The sequence below is a fragment of the Dasypus novemcinctus genome, chromosome 5, assembly GCF_030445035.2.
Source record: "Dasypus novemcinctus isolate mDasNov1 chromosome 5, mDasNov1.1.hap2, whole genome shotgun sequence".
Taxonomy (NCBI): Eukaryota; Metazoa; Chordata; class Mammalia; order Cingulata; family Dasypodidae; genus Dasypus; species Dasypus novemcinctus.
Genome location: NC_080677.1, coordinates 7,476,932 through 7,498,785, shown reverse-complemented (window position 1 = coordinate 7,498,785; position 21,854 = coordinate 7,476,932). Strand labels below are relative to the sequence as shown.

General features: G+C 39.2%; 1 protein-coding gene across 1 annotated transcript in view; it reads left to right on the top strand.

Annotated features, from left to right (window-relative positions):
* The window catches only part of ABCA13 (ATP binding cassette subfamily A member 13), a 345,366-nt gene that overhangs the window by 84,045 nt on the left and 239,467 nt on the right, over positions 1 to 21,854 (top strand). The window contains exons 16-19 of the mRNA XM_071215039.1: positions 12,078 to 12,192; positions 14,027 to 14,356; positions 16,212 to 16,281; positions 17,753 to 17,884. Of these exons, the coding sequence (XP_071071140.1) occupies positions 12,078 to 12,192; positions 14,027 to 14,356; positions 16,212 to 16,281; positions 17,753 to 17,884 (647 nt within the window). The remainder of the gene's footprint in view (positions 1 to 12,077; positions 12,193 to 14,026; positions 14,357 to 16,211; positions 16,282 to 17,752; positions 17,885 to 21,854) is intronic.

Genomic DNA, 21,854 nt, shown 5'->3' with positions numbered 1-21,854 from the left:
AAAACCTGGCACTTCACTACCTGAGTAATAATTCCAAAGCACAGTTTGGCAACTTAGGGAGTGCTGAGTTCCTAGCCAGGGGAGCTCTATCACAGTCCCTAAAGGAACAGCAACAATCCCCCAGGTGCAACGGCAAAGACCAAAAAAGAAAGAATGTCCAACAATGAGCCCTCGATACTAATGACTATGCTTGTGAGCTTGTGCACCTGAAATAAGAACAAGGACTAGAGCTGCAGGGTGCCTAAGAGTTACCTTCTGAGAGCCTCCATTTGCTCACATGTGGCCAGTCTCGAAGCCAAACTCAGCATGTAAATGTGTTGCCTTCCCCCCAGCATGGGACATGACTCCCGGGGATGAGGCTCTCTGGCGCTGAGAGATTACTATAAAGTGCCAGCCGATGATGTAACTAGAAAATGACCTTAAATAAAAGGGTCAACTTGGACCAGCAGAATATCTCAGTCTACATATAATACCAGGAGTTAAAAATGCTTTTTGACCTGAATAAAAGGGGGAAATGGAAAGGACAAATGAGTTTATTTCGCTATGAGTCTCCAAAAAGAGCCAGGAGGTTATCAGAGGGGTTGCCCTTATGCACACCTGATCAGAGTCCCAGAGACAGATAAAGTAGATACAACCCTACGTATTGGTTCTTCTGAGGGCTACAGAGACACACAGGTTCTATGGTCATGGCAAATGGAGTTCAGTGCCATGTCAGTTGGCCCTATTTTGGAGTTTGTGTTTCTGTGTGATGGAGCTGGATTCAGATGAGATCTTTGTCCACAAGTCTCTTCTGTAGTTGGTGCTGGGGTTTAATATATACCCAGGGGACCTGAATCTCAGGACTGACCATGTGATAGCCAGGCCCTGAGCCTCAACAGACTTGCAACTCCTACACCCTGGTTTATGGGACTTACCCTATCAGCTAACATGGAGGTGAAGAAGGTCAACCATCACACCAGGAAGCCAAGAGTGCCTACAGCTGAAAGCAGAATTGCATCCAGCATCCATGTGGAATCTTAGCCCCCTCTTGATATAGATGTGGAGTGGACACAACCATTCTAAGGTCCACAGGATGGAGGAATAGAGTATGGATTAGAGTGGACTTACTGATATTTTATTCATGAACTATTGTGATTAGTAATCGAAGAAAATGTGGCATTGGTGTGGAGAAAGTGGCCATGGTGGCTGCTGGGGGTAGGGATTGGGAGGAAGAGATGAGATGTGGAGGCGTTTTTGTGAGGAGGAGATGTCCTGGGTGGTGCTTCACGGACAATTATGGGACATTGTAGATCCCGCCAGGGCTCATTCTCTGAATTTCATTCTCCTTGCAAAGGACTTCACTAATTCAGGTTAAAGCCCAACCTGATTAACTGGGGCCACACCTTCACTGAAGCAACACCTTGAAGAGATCTGCAGGGAGAAAGCATTGCCTTGCTGACACCTCGACTTTAAACTTCTCCTACCCTTAAACTGTGAAGCTGATAAAGTCCTGTTGTTTAAGCCAACCCATTGTATGTCATTTGTTTTAGCAGCTGGGAAACTAAAGCAGATGCAAATGGAAATAATCCAGTAAGAGGGAAATACTGTTCTGTTAGTGTCTAAAAAAAAGAGGAAGCAGTGCAGTTGGGTAAGGAGGAAAAGACAACTTTTTATAAGTAGAGGGACCAACTAGGGGTAGGAAAATGGCAATGTGTCTAGAGTAACAAAACTTGTTTAACTTTACTTAACTAAGCATTTCCCATCTTCTTTGAGTATATATCTATTTGTTTTTCTTTTTTTTTTTTTTTTTTCATATAGTATCTGTGAGCTTGTGAACAGCAAATGGCATTAAAGTTTTGAGGACCATGCCTTGGGAAATGTTATTTTAAGTCTGCAGAGTTGGTTAGGGAACAGGATTATATGAAATTTAATGTTTCTTTCAATCCAGTGATTCATTGGAAATTATCATAGGGACATTTTTATGATTGAAACTGTATTGTACTTCATGAGTATAAAGAATTTCAAATGTTAATATATTGCTTCAAAGAGTAAGGCAACTTAATAAAAAAGTTTCAGAAAATGAAAAACACAACAATACTCCGAAATTGTTTTATAGGCAAACAGAATCTTTTTTTTTTTTGGAGGGGCTCCTCGTATTTCCTTCACTGCTTTTATACTCTCTTTGATTCATAGTTCAGTATGAAACACAGGTCGGGTCCAAGTGACAGAGAAAATAAGCTTGTTGGGTCTGGCTGATTGATGGTTTCCTGATGTCATTGCATCTGGACTTTGATTTGTCTTGGGAGAAGTTCCGAGTGAAGACTTGACAGGGATTCATGCTTGAAATATTGAATTCCTGCTGTCACAAAACAACTTGATCCGTGGTAGCTCAGGGAGAAGAACTCTCATTTTAGACTCTTCTATTTCTTTATTTTCCTGGGGATTTACCTTATTAAACACCTCTCTCTTATAATTAGTGAGTAGTAGTGAGGCAGAAGAAATGTATTCATTAAGTTTTCCAACTTTAAAATTCTTCACTTCCTTGTACTCCACAAAGTTCTTATGGACCCATATTCCTGGCTGGTAGAGGAGGATGACGATTTGTTAAAAACTTAGGTAGCCATTTAGCTGGTTTCTCCATGCTTTTTCTCCCTCCAAAAGCAGCAATAAAGCAATAATAATGCTATCTAAAAATGGCATCATGTTTTCAAACAATTGTCTCATTTAGCCTCTAAGAAGATATTTCATTTCATTTAGCCCTTGATAAGGTAAGTACAGGGGAAGAAATTGAGTCTGGGATAGGCTGAGATTTTTCCTGTGAAGTTTCCCAGGATCTTAATACCCTTCCCTCCTCAATGAACTGTTAATGACTACTTTTAACCATTGTGTGCAGGACATGACTATGGCGTTGGCCATTCAGTTGTCATTTCACCCACTGAATTTGGAAATCAGGAATGCTTCTCTTATACCCTAATCAGATCTCATATTTCAGCATTGGTTCTTCAGCTGGGGGGGAAGGGTGGTATATGGATGTTTAAAATGGGAGTGGGGGTGCTTTAATTGTCACAATGGGGGATGTTTGTTTAGTGGCCAGGGTCCACAGATGCTAACTGTCTTGTAATAAACGAGTCAGTTTTGTGCAATGAAGAATAGTCCCCAATTGCAAAGTGCCCTCATTTAGAAACACCCTGTGTGTTTTGCCTCTGCATAATCATTTCAGCACCTTTGCTCACTTGTGTATTTATTCCTCATTCATCCATTCCATAAGCATTTTTTCATGTCCACTGTATCACATGCTTTCTTCTTGGTGCTATGAGGGATGCAGAGATGAATAATATGCAGTTCTTGAGCCTAAGAAACTCAGTGTCTAACATGGTAGATAATGTGCATTCATCATTTTAATAAGGAGTGTAAAAAAAGGTTAAGGACTATAACGGGAGTTGCAAGAGTGGGTTAATCCCAACTGACTGCATGCATTTGCTCTGCCTTGAGAAGCAAAATATAGAAGGACTTTTTGATTATATATATTTAATGATTCAGAAGTCTGAATTGGAGTTCTAGTATGTCAGCTTCTTCAGACATATGGGATGATGGCAGTGAGTCTTATCTTCTAAAGTTATACAATCTCTTTCAAGCTTCTGGGACTTCCATTAGAATCTCAGACTTGGAATTCTGAGTGAGTTGAGACTGAAAAACTGCGTTTGGGCTCTAGGATTACCACTTGCTGGTAGACCAAGGCCATGTGACCTTGGATTAGTTATCTGACCCTTTTGAATGTCAGTGTCTTCATCATAAATGGGTTTGATGATTTCCGAGCTGCCCACCTCACTAGCTGGCTTTACGCAGCCCATCTTCATGCTTGGGAAAAGTCTGGAGATTGCCAGGGGATAATGCAAGGTGCTGTGAGCAGATAGATCATTCCGTGTATTAGCCCACTCCATTGCTGGGAGTTCTAACTACCAGAAAGTTCTTCCATATATTGATGCTGAAAACCAAGCTGGTTTTGTGGGATGGTGTATTCAGAGAGGTATGCATGCATGTGGGCATCCTTTCTTCTCTCTGATGAGTTCCTCAGTGAGTTACACAGACAAGGAACAGGAAAAGGAAGAACAAATGTCAAATCTCCCCTTTATTGATAACAGGGAAATGAACACTCTCCTATGCGTATCCCTGGTGTCTATCTAGTAGCAACCCGAACTGTGTTCCTCTTGGGTCTTCAATGCAAGAGTTATTGAAGACAAAGCAGAAGATTATGTAAATTGTGACTGGTAGAAATTGGGGGTGCCTCACTTCTCCTTCCTGTTAGATAGTTTGCTGAGTTCCTTATCTTGTGGCTTGTATCCTGTGTCCAAGGATGTCCTTGGTTTTTTTTTTTTAAGATTTTTAAAATTTATTTATTTATTTATTTATTTCTCTCCCCTCCCCTCCCGACCCCGGTTGTTTGTTCTCTGTGTCTATTTGCTGCACCTTCTTTGTCCACTTCTGTTGTTGTCAGCGGCATGGGAATCTGTGTTTCTCTTTGTTGCATCATCTTGTTGTGTCAGCTTTCTGTGTGTGCGGCACCATTCCTGGGCAGGCTTCACTTTATTTTGCACTGGGCAGCTCTCCTTACAGGGCACACTCCTTGCGCATGGGGCGTCCCTGCGCACAGGACACTCTTGCATGGCACAGCACTCCTTGCGCGCATCAGCACTGCACATGGGCCAGCTCCACACGGGTCAAGGAGGCCCGCGGTTTGAACTGTGGACCTCCCGCATGGTAGACGGACGCCCTAACCACTGGGCCAAGTCTGCCGCCTCCTTGGGGTTTTGAGGAAAGTTGTTGCTTGAGGCTTGCCTGCTTTGGCAGTTGAGGTTATCTGGATGAAATTTTCATAAAAATAATCTCCATAATGACCTCCCTACTCCATTTTAAATCCCTTAGCTATAGTACTGTATTTTGTTTTGTTTCTTTTTGCACTGACAAAAGCTGAGTTGGAGCACACAGCCTCAACTTGAGCTGTAAATGGCCTCTTATTCCATTGGGCCTCCCTTCTCCATCTAAATCACAAATCTTTTTTTTTTTTTAAATATTACATTAACAATTATGAGGTCTCCATATACCCCCCATACCCACCTCATCCCACTCACCTTTCCCTATAACAACAATCTCCTCCATCATCATGAGACGCTCTTAATGGATTCCAGCCAGTTGTGTTGAGGAAGGCAATTGAAGAGAGAGAAGCCACAAGCATCAGGAACAAAATTAACTTGCTCACTCATTTTCTAGAAGGGAGAGAATGAGGAAGCAAGAGAACAAAAGGCTAAATGATTGGGACTCAGCTTTGCCCTGCTCTTCTCCTTCCCTTTAACTACTGCCCCAGGCCAAGTTCTGGGTTCTGACAAGATTAGAAAGGATTGCTTATTGGTGTGAGGAGTGTTGAGGAGTGGGGAAGGCATGACTGGAGAACAGTAGAAGTCAGGGAGTGGGCAGAGGTCAGTCTGTTGTGAGAAATGGGGGCTAGAAATTCACCACCTCCCTATACTTGAATCAAAGTCCTGCATCTGGGGTGACAAACCAAAAGCTGATTTCTTTGTGCCATTCTTCCTAGTATGTGCAATTTTGATTCAACTGTGTAGTTGCATAGCTCATCAATTTACTTTCTTTGAACCTACTTGATGGTGCTAATAGAGGTAAGGAACAGATAAAGCACCATTAACAAAAAGGTTATTAAAATGTAAATCAAGGATTTACCACCCTTCAGAAAAAGATGTAACAATTGAAATAAATGTTTATGAAGATCAGAGTACATTCTTAAAAGGGCCAAAATGAATAAGAGAGTTTAATTCCCTAATTACAAAGTTTGGTGATAGTGCTTTGTTTAGCTTCCAGAGTAGGGATAAATGGAGAGAAGAATCCAAACATGTTCATTTAATTCATGCTCTCCTGATAAAGGGAGGAGAATGGACAACCTTATTTCTGAGGTCACTTCAATATCCTTGGCTTTTATGTTTCATTTTTTAATGTTAGATTTTGTAAACACATAATTATCAAGAGTTTGAGGAACAGAAAAAATCACACTAAATTTCCTCTTCTAAAGCAATGATTCTTTTTTTATTGTTATTGTTTTGGAACTATTTTCTCCATTCTTTGTCCTTGTGATACACATTTGACATACTTGAAATCATGATGTATTGCTAAGAGTTACAGTGAAAGTTTCTATGCCTTTTTCATTTGAAAAATATTCATTTGATACTTCTATGTCTTTAGCAACTGTGATTGCTAAATATGTGACAGTGAAAAAAGATGTAGTCCCTGCCTACAGGAAGTTTGTACATCAGGGAATATTAAGGCCATGTTAAGGCCAGAGAACTAGAAATTTCTTAAATCTGATCTGTCACCCAGTCCTGCTCTATTCCTAAGAGATGAGAAGCAAATGACTTCTGTAGAACCTGATTCCTAGTGCAGAAATTGGTGAAGGCATGTAATGCTTCAACTTTAAATATGAGTCTTTTCAATTATTAAAACCTGGAGACAAACTGAAGTAAAAACAATGAAATTATTTTCTCCTTCTCATTCCCTCTACCTCTTCCTCCTTTATGTCCTCTGTGTCTGTGATTATTCCTCTTTTAGCATGTTTTACCCTGCCTTTTTTATCCCAGTTTACGAGATTCACTTGTAGCTTCATAATTTTCTTGTTTCATTTTTTTTTTATTTAAATACTCAGATTTGGACTTTATCCCCTTTTTAAAAAAATCTTTTTTAACTTATTTGCTTTTTTCTTGCTTTTATCTTTACTACTTCCTTACTTTTACTTACTTCAATGCATTATCTTTCCTTGTTTATAACTTGAAACCAATGTTTAATTCATTTATTTTTATTGCTCTATGGCTTTTCTTCCATAGTTATATCCCATAGGGTCTGATATGTGGTTAAAAATTTATTGCTCTTTAGATACTTGTTTATTAGTCAGCCAAAGGGGTGCTGATGCAAAATACCAAAAATTGGTTGGTTTTTATAAAGGGTGTTTATTTGGGTGGGAGCTTACAGATGCCAGGCCATAAAGCATAAGTTACTTCTCTGACAAAGTCTATTTTCATGTGTTGGAGCAAGATGGCTACTGAAGGCTGTGAGGGTTCAGGTCCTGGGTTCCTCCCTTCCAGGATCTTGCTTCTCTCTGGTTTCAGAATTCCTTTCTTCCTGGGGCTTGCTTCTCTTTCCTCTGTGTGCTTACTTCCAGGGGCTCCAGCTTAAGGCTTCAGCATCAAACTCCAACATCAAAGCTCCAATATGAAAAAACCCTCAACTCTGTTCTTTGCATGCCTTTTATCTATGAGTCCCCACCTATCAAAGGGTGGGGACTCAATGCCCTAAGGATGGGGCCCAATCAAAGCCCTAACCATGCCCAAGTACAAACCAGATTACAAACATAATCCAATATCTGTTTTTGGAATTCATAACCATATCAAACTGCTACACTTGTAATATGGATTTCCACTTTCTCTTAGACTCATGAGCTATTTACGTAAAACTTAAAATTTCCAAGTGGGATTTTTCATGAATTTTAATCATATGAAAAGTTACTCAGTTTACTTATAAGAGAAATTAAAATTAAAAGTACTTTCAGATTGACAAAATTCAAAATTTTACCGTAAACTTAATTGGCAAATTCTACTGACATATCCAAATGTTTGCATTGCAATCAGAAAATATTATCTTTTATCATTTCCAGTTTTGAATTTATGGCTTTTTTTTCTTTCAATGGATAGAAAATCTAATTTTGTGAATGTTTTAAGGGTAGGTTTAAAGAATTTATTGTTCCCTAAGTTTAGTGTAAAGAATTTTATTTATATCAATTTTATTATTTAAGTAGCTTTAATTTTTGACTTCTTGATTTGTCATAGATTAAGACAGAGAAATTGTCGTGTCCTTATATTTGGTTATTACTGCCTCTTTTTTTTGTGTTGCTTGCCTTTTGAATGTAGATGCTATTTTACTTGGTGCATAGTTATGAATTTTTGTGTTCTGGATATTATTTAATGCTTTGTGAACATAATCCTATCTATATTACATTAAAATGGTGAACTCTTTTCCTTTTTTCCTTCCTTATTTTGTTTCTTTGATTTTGTTTCTTTCCTTTTGCTTGACATACCTTTGCCTATCCTTTTATTTTAAACTTTTCTGAAGCATTTTATTTTAGGTGTGTGTCTGTATGCATCATATAGTTTCTTTATGTAGATGAAGGTAGCACTTTAAAAGTATGGAAGAGCTTAGTTCTGTCTTACTTTTTAGTATCCTTATAGTTTTGTTTTTCAAATAATAGTAATGATTCAAACAATAGTAATGTTTTATTGTTGTCTTAGTGGTTACTTTATAATTGTAACTTTATGTAAACTTTATTGACTTTCTACCATGAGCAATAAAAATTAATGTATATTCTCTTCTACTTTCATTTGTTTCACTTATCCATCACCCAAATTAAATTGATATTATCAGCCCACTTCTTTTGTATTGCTGGAAAACCAATACTCAATCACTGAGCCACATGATCTCCCTGAGTTGGTTTTTTCATTTGTTTGTTTATTTTTGTTTTCGTTTTTAGGAGACACCAGAAACCAAACCCAAGGCCTCCCATGTGGCAAGCAGGCACTAAACCGCTTGAGCCACATCTGCTCCCTATACTTATTTTTTACATTTGTCAGTGTTAAAAAAGCAGCTTTTATTTTTGGCATTCACCAACCTACTCTTCCCTCTTACTCATTTCCCCTTATCTTTCCAGTATTTGTTTGCTATATCATTTCTACATTTCAGGAAATATAACATTTCCAATTTGTCTTGTCAGTTTAATTTTCATTTTTTATTTAGTCTTACTTTTACTGGAAAATATATTCATTGCTTACTATTTCACTGTAATTTTAAGTCATCCTTTAAATTGATCTTCTAATATTTTCCTTAAGATGATCTCATGAGATAACATAACCTGAATTCTTAACTAACTACTTAAAAATTCTGTGCCTGTAGTATTAATTTTTGAAAGACAGATTTATTGGGTATGAAATCCTTGGCTGGCTCTTTCCTTAAGCAATCTGTGGGAATATCTCTTTTATCTTCTGGCCTGACTGTTATCATGCAGAAATCTGAGACAACCTTGATTTTTCGCTCTTTTATAAAATGATAATTTTGACAGGCTGGCAGTAACTTGAAAGTTCAATAATTTACAAGGATGTATTTCATTGTTGACCATTTTAGGTAAATTTTCCGTGGAAAAAGAGGAGTCCTTTCTATATGTATATTTAAGTTTTCCTCTATTAAAGCATTACAACTTTACAGAATTTATTATTTTTCAAAACTTTGCTTTTTTGCCCTGAAGACACTCCAAGTATGCATATTTTCCCTATTCTTTATCAATTGTTCTCTAGTTCTTTTAAGCAATTTCTTTATTTCTATTTTGTTTAGTTGCATTTCTCCTATCTGTTTTCTATGTCCTTTAATGAATTTTGTGCAGTAACAATTTGCCCTGTGCTTCTTGTAATTTTATCCTCATTTCTCTGATGGTTGTTATTTTTTCTGAGTCATTCCAGTTCACATTTCACCTCTTTTTACTGCCTTTCCATCTCATTACCAAGTTATAACATTTCTGCTATTTTGTGTTTCTTATAGTAGTGATTGCCTTATTAAATACATATTTTTAACTAATGGCAAAAAAAGGTTGTTTAAAATTTTTATCTATACCTTTTAATGGGATGTGTTTTCTTCATTTTTTAACAGTTGCACATCTCTTCGACCTCTTTTATTGCTTGTATAGGCTTTGTGTTAGGCTTTTTTAAAAACTCATATTTAAATGAATTTTGCATTCCTGACCAGTTATTTGCAAGATGGTTCTGTTGGTTGTGAGTGCCAAGTGATGTCAATGGCTATAGTTCAAAGAGTCTTTTCCATTGCTACAAAGAAAGTACTTTCTGTAAATGTGCACATTCATCATTTATCCCTTCCTCTTCTGTCCTGGAAATTGGAAACAGGGGTAGGTACCTGACACTACCCTGCGTACCATTCAGCCAGACACCCACTTAACACATGCTATTATATACAAGGGATATATGTTTTGCCCCAGGAAGTATGCCCTTAACCTTTTAGAAGTTGTGCTTTTGATGGCACTGATGGCTATAGATGCTATATTTTTGCTACTGAAATCACTGTTACCTATTTCCTTGTGTAACTCCTCCATGAACTTGATTTCTTTTAGCGGCCCTTTAAAATATGTGGAAATCTTTCCTAAACATTTCTAAAACTTGGAATGCATGTTTTTTTTCCTTTCTTGGGTTGATTTTTGACTGGTTTCTATAAGGAGATAAGGAAAATGCTGAGTTACATAGCAATGTATTGTAAATTCCCATCTCCAATTTCTCATTTGATTCATTTTCTACCAAATGGTCTCTGTCAGTTATGTGAACCGTCTAGGCATTCTTTAGGACCATGGATAGCTCCCCCCAAGAATTCCAGAGGAAATTATGTACCCCAGACAAACCATGCTCTTAATCTTAACCCACATTCCTGTTGGTGTGAACCTATTGCAAACAGGACGTCTTTAAGATGTTATCTTAGTTAAAATGTGGCCAACTGAACTGGGATGAGTCTTAATCCTGTTATTGTAACTTTATAAAAAGAAAGCCATGAACAGGAGCCAGAAGATAGAACCTTAGTAAAAATGACAGGACAGTCAAGGAATTCCAAGGATTGCCTGCCCACCAAACTGCTCCTGACCCCAGGAGAAAGCAGTTTTTCCAGCCCCCATAACCATGAGACAATAAATTCTTGGTGAGTAAGGCAACCCATTGTATGGTAATTTTCACAGAAGTTCAGAAAATAAGGCATCCAGAATTGAGTTTATATCATTCCAGGGGTCTCCTGACTTGCCCCTTTACAAAGATACAAGGAGTCCATAGGACACACATGCATATCAGAGTCCCAGGTCCCCAGCACAGAATTCTGACCTAGTGTAATTTCTGAGGGAGTAGCTTAGAGTCAATTCTCAGATGATATTTGTGCATTAGACTCATTTGGTGATTTATCGATTTAAGTTGCTGTTAGAGTTATCATATCCACTGCCATTAACTGAGAAAGAGAAATTGAAGAACAGAGAGACAAACTTTGTCAATCCCCCAAATAAACTTACTATTAGTTGTTCTCAACTTTATTGGCTGTTGAAGCTTTATCTCTGTGGGCAGTTGATACTTCCTGTTACTTTGCAAGAACACACAATCATTTGTTTGGATTTACAAGTGGATACAATTTATGACACTTCCTGTTCGTGGATTTCTACCTTCCCTGCATGTTTAGAAAAAAGAAAACAAAACCAGAATATCCCTGTTACAGATTTCATTCTGCCTCCTACAAAGACACATTCAAGCCCCAACACCCCATCCCGTAGGTGTGAATCTATCTGTAAATATGATCTTTGAGAATGTTCAGAGTGAGCGGATGGGCAAATGAAAAGTCACTAGTGGGGAAAACTGAGAAGTCACCAGAGCAGTTGGTGGAAGCCAAGAGAGTGGACATAGGAACAGTCTTTCTTGTCAAGCATAGCTAAGAAGTCAAGAAATACGAGGACTGGAGAATTCCCATTGAGTTCAGGAATGTGAATGTCACTGACATCTTACATCAAAATCTTTTCAGGTGTGTGTTGGAAACAAGCCCTGCAAGAGTGGGTTGAAAATGGAAAATGGGGGAAATAGAAATGGAGACCTTTATTTGCCATATTTCCAGAGAGTTTATAGATTACTATAGATAGTTGATTGATATCATTGATGGAAGATTGGGGGACTTGTCATGAGTTAATTATCCATTTCCCTTTTCCTACCTGTTTCTTCCTAGGACAGGTGCCAGAGAAGGTTTGGGTGGGGCTAGGACTCCTCAAAGGCTTTGAAACAGTTGTGGTTCCTTTACCAGCTTGCTCATCTACTGAGCAATGGGCCAAATGAGGTATTGTTCCTGAAAGTGCTTTGTGACTTGTAAGAAAAATGTTAAAAAGCATATACAGCCACAGTCTTTATCATGAGTGCACCCATGAGGAGAATCACTTGGCTTGCCCTTGGATACTGACAGAAACTATACCCTTACAGATTCTTGAACAATGTGGGATTCTTTTTCCCACTTATAATGATGCTGACTTGGATGGTGTCTGTGGCCAGCATGGTCCGAAAGCTGGTGTATGAGCGGGAGATCCAGATCGAAGAGGTAAGTGGCCTGCAAGTGTGCCTGCAAAATGCAGAGGGCAGACTGGGAACTTGGAAATGAATTCTGTCCCAAGATTGACTGATACCTCCCTGTTTTGCCTTCTTTCCCCTCTGCTTGGGTTCTGGCATTTGGTCTTGCTGAGTTCCTATCCCAGGAAAATCATTTTAACTTGAATCCGAAGCCCTGCTAGAGTTTAACAGATACTTCTTGTTGAGATGAATGAAAACTGAGGACAGAAACACTAGAGTCAAGGAGTGAAACCAAGGTTGCTTTTTAAGTAATCATCATTATAAAATCCAGAGAAACAGGAGCCTGGTCTTATACCATAATTGATGGTTAGGTTATTTTCTTGTTTGCTTGTTTTTTTAAAGGTTTATTTATTTATTTATTTCTCTCCCCATCCCCCCCCCCCGGTTGTCTGTTCTCTGTGTCTATTTGCTGTGTCTTCTTTGTCCACTTCTGTTGTTGTCAGCGGCACGGGAATCTGTGTTTCTTTTGGTTGCGTCATCTTGCTGTGTCAGCTCTCCTTGTGTGGGGCGCCATTCCTGGGCAGGCTGTACTTTCTTTCCCGCTGGGCGGCTCTCCTTACGGGGCGCACTCCTTGCGTGTGGGGCTCCCCTACGCGGGGGCCACCCCTGCGTGGCACGGCACTCCTTGCGTGCATCAGCACTGCACATGGACCAGCTCCACACTGGTCAAGGAGGCCCGGGGTTTGAACCGCGGACCTCCCATGTGGTAGGCAGACGCCCTAACCACTGGGCCAAGTCCGCTGCCTATTTTCTTGTTAAGCCTTGCTATTTTGCTGTCATATCATCAAAAATGGAAACTCTCAAAACTTCTTTTAAGAATAAGTTTGTAAAATAATTTGGGAAAGAACTGACTCACCATTTATCCCTGCAGAAGAGGCATACATGAAACAATAGGTGCACATGATTTACATATTTAACTCTCATTCCATGCATTTAATAAAATGAAGAAATTATGTGGTAATTTAAAAATTGTACTTTAATCCAATTTTACAAGACTTGCATGGACTTTTCATTATTGTTTTGCCTGTTCTTTACCTTTTGCATTAACAACCAATTTGGACTTGAATTTCTGTATCTTCCCCAAGCCAGTTTAGCCTCTGAGGATAGGGGCCTGGTGATTGAGTATTAGCTATGCAGGGCTCTCCTGTTAGAACTAGCCAGCTGGGCATCACAGAGTGAGGAAACAGGCATAACTGTTCTCATTTCACAAGACATCAGGCCCCCAATCACAGATAGCAGGATGTTATCAATGCAAAACTTACAGGTTTAGTGGGTGAGTTTCTTTCTTTTATTTTATTTTTTACCTCAAACTCAACATTTTGCAAAACATGTTCTAAAACGTATGCATGATCCTCCCTTCCCCACCAGTCTGAAATACTTAAGGACTACTACTTTACCCCTTCATTTTCTCTTTCTTCTTATTCAACAAAACCAGTATAAATAAAATGAAAATCCAACTACAAAAATTAAAATCTAATTCAGCAAGAAAACACAATGAGACTGCCGTGGACCAGGCCTGAGCTCAAGGTCTGCTTCGCTGGTTTTCAGCAGTACAAGCCCACATTGTTGTCACTTCTAGGCTCAGCACCTACGTTGTAGTTAGGTGTTCATAAAAATTAAATACCATATGCCAGGAGGTTCCCAGCACGATGCTGTTCTCTGAGTGGGTAATTGGCAAGCCTGAATTTCCAAGCTGACCACAGGGTGGAAGGATCAAGGGCTGGTAGTTCTCTTTCCAGTGGTCTGCTCTGGGCTTTCTCGAGTACCCCTTGCTGTAATATCATGGGTTTGCCTTTTTTTGACAGTACGTGCGGATGATGGGAGTGCACCCAACCACTCACTTCTTGGCCTGGTTTCTGGAGAACATGGCTATGCTGACTGTCAGCAGCGCCGCCCTGGCCACCGTCCTGAAAACGAGCGGCATCTTCACGCACAGCAACGCCTTCATTGTTTTCCTCTTCCTCTTGGACTTTGGGGTGTCGGTGGTCATGATGAGTTACTTCCTGAGTGCCTTTTTCGGCCGAGCGAATACAGCTGCCCTTTGTACCAGCCTGGCATATATGATCAGCTTTCTGCCCTACATAGTTCTGTTGGTTTTACACAACCAATTAAGTTTTGCCATTCAGACATTTCTGGTGAGTTGGGTTGTAAAAATACAAAGTCAAACGGTGCTGCCACCCGGCAAAATAAAACCACCACCCTCAGCGTTTCAATTTATCATTTGCAGTTATCCACGGGCCTTCTGATAGCTATTGTTTCTTTATTCTGCACACAGATGCAAACCTTGCAGTTATAGTTCATTGAAATTGCAGTGGTTTGGCTGGGTGGCAGCCCATTAAGAATTGCTATTTTTCATGTAACTGAGGAACTCTTCTCTGAAGACTCTGGGAAATCAGCAGCCTCCTAAAGGAAGCGATGACTTTAGTTTCTCTTTGCTTCATGCATGGAAAGAAATAGGGTTCTGAAACTATTTTAGAAGTAAAAATAAGCATTTTTTTTCTTGAAGCATCATGAATCACATCACATTAAGTAGAAAGATCTCTCCTTTAGCAATGTCGGTTGCTCATCTATTTAAAAAGTACCTCCTGAAAAAGGATTAGGATGCTTTCAGGTCTGTAATATAAAATATGTGGGGGGCAGACACTTATATTACTTATTCTTCTATAACTGTTGCCTGATCAGCTCAACGTGTGGCATAGTGAGAGTCAATAAATGAAGAAAGGTTAAACAAATCACTGTTAAAAATGGTCTGATGCATGGAGCCGGTGTCTTCACTGCCAGCACCCACATTAGGGTCCAGGAGGCCAGGCAGGTTCCTCAAACTGCAGCCTGTTGACAGGTGTTACTGGATGCACTAATGGACACACTGGGAGGCGCCAAGTAGACTGAGAATCACGGGTTGTTGAGGGATAATTGAAGGCCTTTAGAAGTCGCTTCGTCTGGCACAGCACTCGTGCTCGCTAAGGTGATCTCTCTCCCTGGGAAGTAGCTGCCTTCCTAGTACTTAGGGCCCTAGAGTAGATATGTTCTGTAAAAGCCAAATTATTTTTCTTCAAACTCAGTAAACCATTCAGTCCCCCCTCCCTGGTTTCTACTAGCCATACCCATCCAACCTGTATTTGCATGTAGAATGACAAACTGGTCATATTTCATCAATATCTTGCGCATTGTCATGTGCTTATCAGTTTTGATTAGCATACATCATATCTCTGCAGCTTCATAAGCAATCATTTCGAGTTAGTGTTAAGTAGGTGTTTTCAGAATAATTGAGACCAAACAAACAAACAAAACACTGGAACATAAGTGCCCTTCCCCTACATACATATCAGGAAAAAAAACATTAGCATACTGACTTAAGTTTCAAATGCTGTTACTTTTGCTTTCACTTTAATTCTTGTATTTAAGGGTTCAATACATGCAAAGTCTGAGTTCCTTTTTACATAGCCAAATATTTTCTAGCAAATAAAAAAGCTAACTCTGTTACATTTTTAAACACAGCAGACTTTTTTTCCCCCTAACGTAGGACTTCTCCACTGGAAATAAAATATATTCCCTTGGTAGACTGTCTTTCTAGTTTAAAACAGTGTATGTATTCTATCAACTTACCTGCAGGGTGCTCTGGGGCATACCCTTAATAATAAAAATAATAAATTGCTGGATTCCATTTTCCACTGTTCAGTGTTACACATTTCTGTATATAGTACTTTGGATTTATGACACTTCAAATATTGCAGTAAAGAGAAATAATTCCTTTTAACATTAAAAAGTAGCTTGTTATCACGCTTTTCATAATGGGCTGACATTCTGTTGAGTCTTTTCAGGTTCAGATATTTAAATCACTGCCTGAAGCAGCAGTTTGCCTTTGCTGGGTGCGGAAGGCATTGTGGTTTCTCTATTTGAATTTATTATTGCGGATTTGCTGTGGTGCCAGCCGAGCACTAATGTGCTCTTTTGTTTCTCTCTTTCTTCCCTCTGTTACTCCACGAGCAGTGCTTCCTCTCGACAACCGCATTTGGACAAGGAGTATTTTTCATTACATTCCTAGAAGGGCAAGAGGCAGGTAAGAGTGTGAGTTTTAAAGTAAATAACTTCCAGTGATACAGGTTTTTGGAAATTCACAGTTATCATGTTGCAATTATACAGTAGAAAGCCTTCATTACAGATGTGAAATGTTTGGAAGGAGGTCCTCATATTTGGTTTAGCTGATATTCTATACCTGCCCAAACATCTTGCTTTCCAAGTTTTGAAAACAATCAAAAAGAATTACGGCATCTCAGTTCTTCACAAATAATCCAGGTCAACCACCCAGCCAGTGTGTGGGTCTGCTCTCTAGTACAGCTGAATCATAATTGTACCTTACGAATATTTCCCAAATGGTGTGCTTACACGTGCCTCATCTATTAAGTGCTATTTGATTGGAATTCTGGATCTCTGACCCAATTTTCCTAGTTCAATTCCCTCTTTTACATGACAACTGTGCACATATTGTCTGATCTCATCACCATTTTCTCTGGATCCTGACTGAATCCAGAAATTAGTCTAATAGAGCACAATTATCTCCTCCAATTTTCTATATATTTTAATCCCTCTTAATGCAGCCTAAGATAATTAAAAAATTGATAGCAGCTTTTTTCAGTTATATTGAAATTTTGACAACTAAAACTCTAAGCCAGAACATATACTTCTACTTGTATTTTTGTAGGCTTTTGTATATTTTATATGCCCAGTGAAATATGTGCCATAAGCAAAGCTCTGCTCCAGCTATTGTTCCATTAGCCAGTTAAGTCGGCACCAGCCTTGGAGTTCTCAGACTCTTCTGGAAAACATGGTGAACTGTTCTTTGTAGTAATCCTGAATGAGTTCTCCTATATTCCTCAAAATGGTCTCTTTAAACTGAAATTGGATCTTGAGGATCTAGAAGAAAAATGGTCATTCTTAGACCATTTGAATCCTTGGATCCTGCCTCCATCAAGTGCACCATGATTGAGACATTCATTTTATTGAGTTCTAGTCTGGTACCCTAGGAAAATTGAGGAAGAGGGATATTTTTCTGTAAAAAAAAAATTAGAACTTAACTCAGCAATAAATAGCAACCACTTTGTAAGAAAAATTGCTTATTTCCTACCTCATATCTTATATATGCTATTTAATATATTTTCCAAGAGATGGAGAATAATCTGATTTAGAGTTTGGACTTGCAAGGAGCTGTTCTTTATCTTTAAAAGAATGCTCGGTTTTCCCCAGATAGAGATTTTTTTTTTTAGTTGAGCAAATAAAGCAACTTCTTAAAACTTTTAAAATGTTAGATATTAAAATGTTAATGGTCATTCCACTCCAACTATCATTAAAATAAACCTAAGAGTCGGCAAGCTAACATTCCACCTGAAAAATTATGACAAGTGTTGTTGACCTTTCTTTTGTTTTAGCTGTGTTCAGCTGTATGCAAACTTCCAGAATTAATGACGTCATCTTAGCAAAGCCTACACTAGAAAAGGATGCGTGTCCTAACCTTGCCTTTTCCTCACTGCCAGGGGTCCAGTGGAGTAATATGTACCAATCTCCAGAACAAGGGGGCATGACCTTCGGCTGGGTCTGCTGGATGATTCTCTTTGATTCAAGCCTTTATTTTTTATGTGGCTGGTACTTCAGCAACTTGATTCCGGGTAAGAATTCTGTGCTTCGGGAGACGAGAAGATAAGCCAGTTGGAATGAATATCTATGACTATTAGGGTATTCATTTATTATTTATAAAAAGCGGTATCAGGAGGGGAACCCAGAGGCGCTATTTTCAAGGGAGTTGTGACTTTTGGAGGAAGAGATGGTGATTCTGAATCCTGAGGCAGCCAAGGCCAGGAGGTGTAGCCAGGGTACGATGCTGGGGGAAAAGCCACGCCGCAGCTCCCAACCCGTGGATTTTTAACAACTAAGTGGTGGGCGTCTGGGTCCCAAGGGCATGCACTGGAGGAGGGCGGGTCTGGGGTTCTGACCGTGCCTGAGGAACGCAGAGGTGGAAGCAGAGGTGGATGTGCCCCGGGCAGGGCGCGGTGGGGAGCAGAAGCGAGCGGCCCAAGCTCTGCGCCCGCTGCGCAGGGGACCGCGCCGGCCGCCCGTCCTGCAGGGCTGGGCCCGCACCGCCTCCGCGCAGAGCTGCGGGTGCCCCCGTGGCGAGCTCCCGCGGCCTGCGTCTGTCTGTCGGTGCTGAAGGCAGCGGAGCTCGGAAGGGAGGGGTCCGCCGCGCTCCCGGGCCAAAGGAGCACTTTAAAAAATCTGTAACGTGTTTCATTGTTTAGACAGAGCATTTGATGCTATTATATTTGCTGGTTGAAATTTCTTGTGACCCTGGCTGGCTCTGTTCTTTCCAGAGCTAATGGATGCGTCTAGTGTTGTCTAGCCCTTAAAATTAAGAACGGAGAAAAGAGCTTCTGATCATGTGAAAGAGGAGGGGTATGATAACTCAGTGTAAACTAAGTACAGAGAATCTGTATCAAACAAAGAAAAATAGGATGATGAACTTGAAATGGATTGGAATAAATGGCAGGAAAACCCATATTCCTCAGAGGCAACGTTTGTTATTTTAAGCATGTTGATTTTCCCTAATATAATGTACATAATTTAAAAATATGTAACATTTAATAAATACCTTATATAAATGTATTATAAACATACATAAATCCCTTAAATTAAAAATAGTAAGAAATAAAAAGGAATCTTTTCTTACTTGAAAACAATGTTTCTAAAAAACAGCTAGAAATATAACTGGGGACTGGTGATTGACCCTTACATAAAAACACACTATAAATTGGCAAGGATTAAAACAATGGAGTATTTGTGTAAGAATAGATAGAGCAAAGGAACAGATCAGAAAGTTCAGAAATTAAAGAGTCTATAATAATTTACCCTGTGCTAAAATATGCATTTCTCATTAATGGGAAAGGATGCATTATTCAATCAACCTATTAGAAAAAATAAATTCTTGTTCATAAATTCTTCAGAAATAAATATTAAAAATAATGAAAAAATAGAAAAAATATTTTTAGAGATAGGAAGGCCTTTCTAAATATACCACTGAAGACAATAAAAATTCATAGCAATTCCTCTATAAGAATTTAAATTGATATTTCAAAATAGCCAAATAAATATAATTAGAGGATAATTTACAAGCTTACCAAACCTATTTAATGAGTACATGAAAGAAAAAATTAAAATTTTTCAATAAAATCTAAAAAGTACATGTAACAGTAGAAAAACCAACAAGCAACTTAAACAAACCAATTCTTTAAAAAGGTAAAGTTTATACTGTATAGAACATATTTAAAAAAAAGGTTTAGAGATGCAAATCAGCATAGAATTGCAAATACACACAAGATGCCTTTTCTCCTTCTCTGACTAGCAAATATGATAAAAATGGTAATAGCTAGTATAGAAATATGGAGGGAAAAGTGGAACAACTGGTAATAAAGTTAATGGGCAACTACCCTAAGATGCTGAATTTATAACGTGCATGAAACACTTAAAATGTTTATTTTTTTTGACTTGAAATTTTATAGAAATAACTAGACAGATGCAAAATATATGTTCCCTTAGTTGAGTCTTGCACATTATTTATGACAGCAAATATGTGGAGCAAATAAGAATAGGGGGTTGATTTGTTAACTTATTTATATACATAACTGGCACCTCTGTGAAATATTATACAACTATTGAAATTCTATTTTCATCGAATTTATATTGATGTGGAACATATGCCCAATGCAGATTATGAAACAAGGCATAAAATATAATAGCATGCAGTTTAAAAGTGTTAAAATAGACACAATTTGGTGTATTGTTGATGTTTACCTAAAATTGTGTGTCCTTTTTTGCTGTGTTTTTGTATTTTCTGCACTAAAGAGGCATTACTTTTGCAAATGAAATAGGCAAACTACCAAAATTGACTATAGGTTGTTTTGTTCCTGCTCTTATTATTTTTATATTAAATCAATACCAAACATTTTAATAAAAGGAAGAGCAAACAAAATATTTTTGAAGATATCCAACTTCATTGCAGAGAGAAAACAATTAGGGGCAAATGATGTTGATGCAAAGAATTTAATTTAGCACTTTCAGTAACGGCTAATCCTTCCCAGTCTTCCTTAAGAAAAGATGTGAGGGATTTGGGGTATATATATGCTTCCTGGGAGGGTCTGAAGAATAGACTGTAAGTGAAATGCAGCTGTGTTCTCAGTGGATAAGAGGAAGTTTCTTTGAAACAATAATGATGTGCCTTGTAGGTGAGATGAACCGCAGGTGAGTGACAGAGTGATGAAGTCTCCAGGCCAGCTCTGGAAGTCTGAAGACTATGCTCTGATCCTCAGATGCTCATTTCAGGTTATCCACTCCTGGACTTCCTAATAACTGCTCTGTATTTCTTCCTCCTGTCCTCCTGTCTCTGCTCAGTGTCCACACCCATATCTGTCAAGTGGTCATCTCCATTGACAGTTTCCTGGTTCTGATGATGAGTTTGCAGCCTTAGCTCTTCGAGTGTGGACACTAGGATCTCTTTCAGACAAGGTTTTTCATACTTTTTCTGATTCTTTTTGCTTTGGGCAGCTCTGGACACCAGGGGCCATCACCTGGTCAATGTCATGCCAAAAACACTGCCCTGGACACAGGGGAGATTTAATTCATGGTGCTGATGAAAATGATCCCAGGCTGTAGAGGTGGTGCTCTGTTGGACTGAAGAGTCTGGAATGAGCTCTTGAGGGCAGGACAGAATAGGGAAATGATTTCACCAGGTGAGACAAGGAACACTCAAAGTATAGGATCCTTGGGGCAGGCAACTGGTGTGCAGCAGTGCCCAGTTTTTCAATTAAGTTTGAAAGGAAGGAAAGAGAATTGGGTGGTAGCTCATGGCAAAGGCAACTTAGCTCAGGAAAGTTGAGTGACTGCAGGATTGCCCCCACAGAGGAGAGAGTATTGAATTATTAACCTGTGAGTCCGTGGATATCAGCTAAGCTGGTGACTTTCCAGAAGAGCATTTTGTTATTTTTCTAAAAGCCAAATGAGATCAAGTTGGGACTCAGAGAAGAAAGAAAAACCTTTTCCCCCAGGGAACCAAGAGATCTAAATTCCAAATGTGGTGAACTTTCAGAAGGACTTTCCATCTGGACCTCCCTCTGTCTTTCAGTAGAGTTAGCCCGTTTGGAACTTGCCTCCGTCGTCTAATGCTCCTGCTCCTTCTTTCGTCATGGTCTTGTTCATAATTGTTGTCAGGCTTCCCATTCTCCATCTTCCCATTAGGTGAAGGGCTAAAACACACCCACGATGTCTCTCATGGCTAACTTCTATCGTGGTTGTCTTCTACCCAGTAAATTAAGGTTGAGCTTTCAGTTATTTTCAAATCAACTCATAACATACCACATCCAACTGGGCACAACGATCTGCTGCCTTTACTTCCTGGATCTCTCCCAGATCCATGTGGATACATGGTTTTCCAAGGAAATTCTCCATGCTTCATCAGCCGTACAAAGCATTCTGTAAACCCTCATGTGGCTATGAACTCCTATCCTACCAGATTCCCACCTAAACAAGCTCTACAAATTGTAAATGGAAGTGAAAACAGGAGGACCTGAAGCAACCTTTGGATTATAGGCA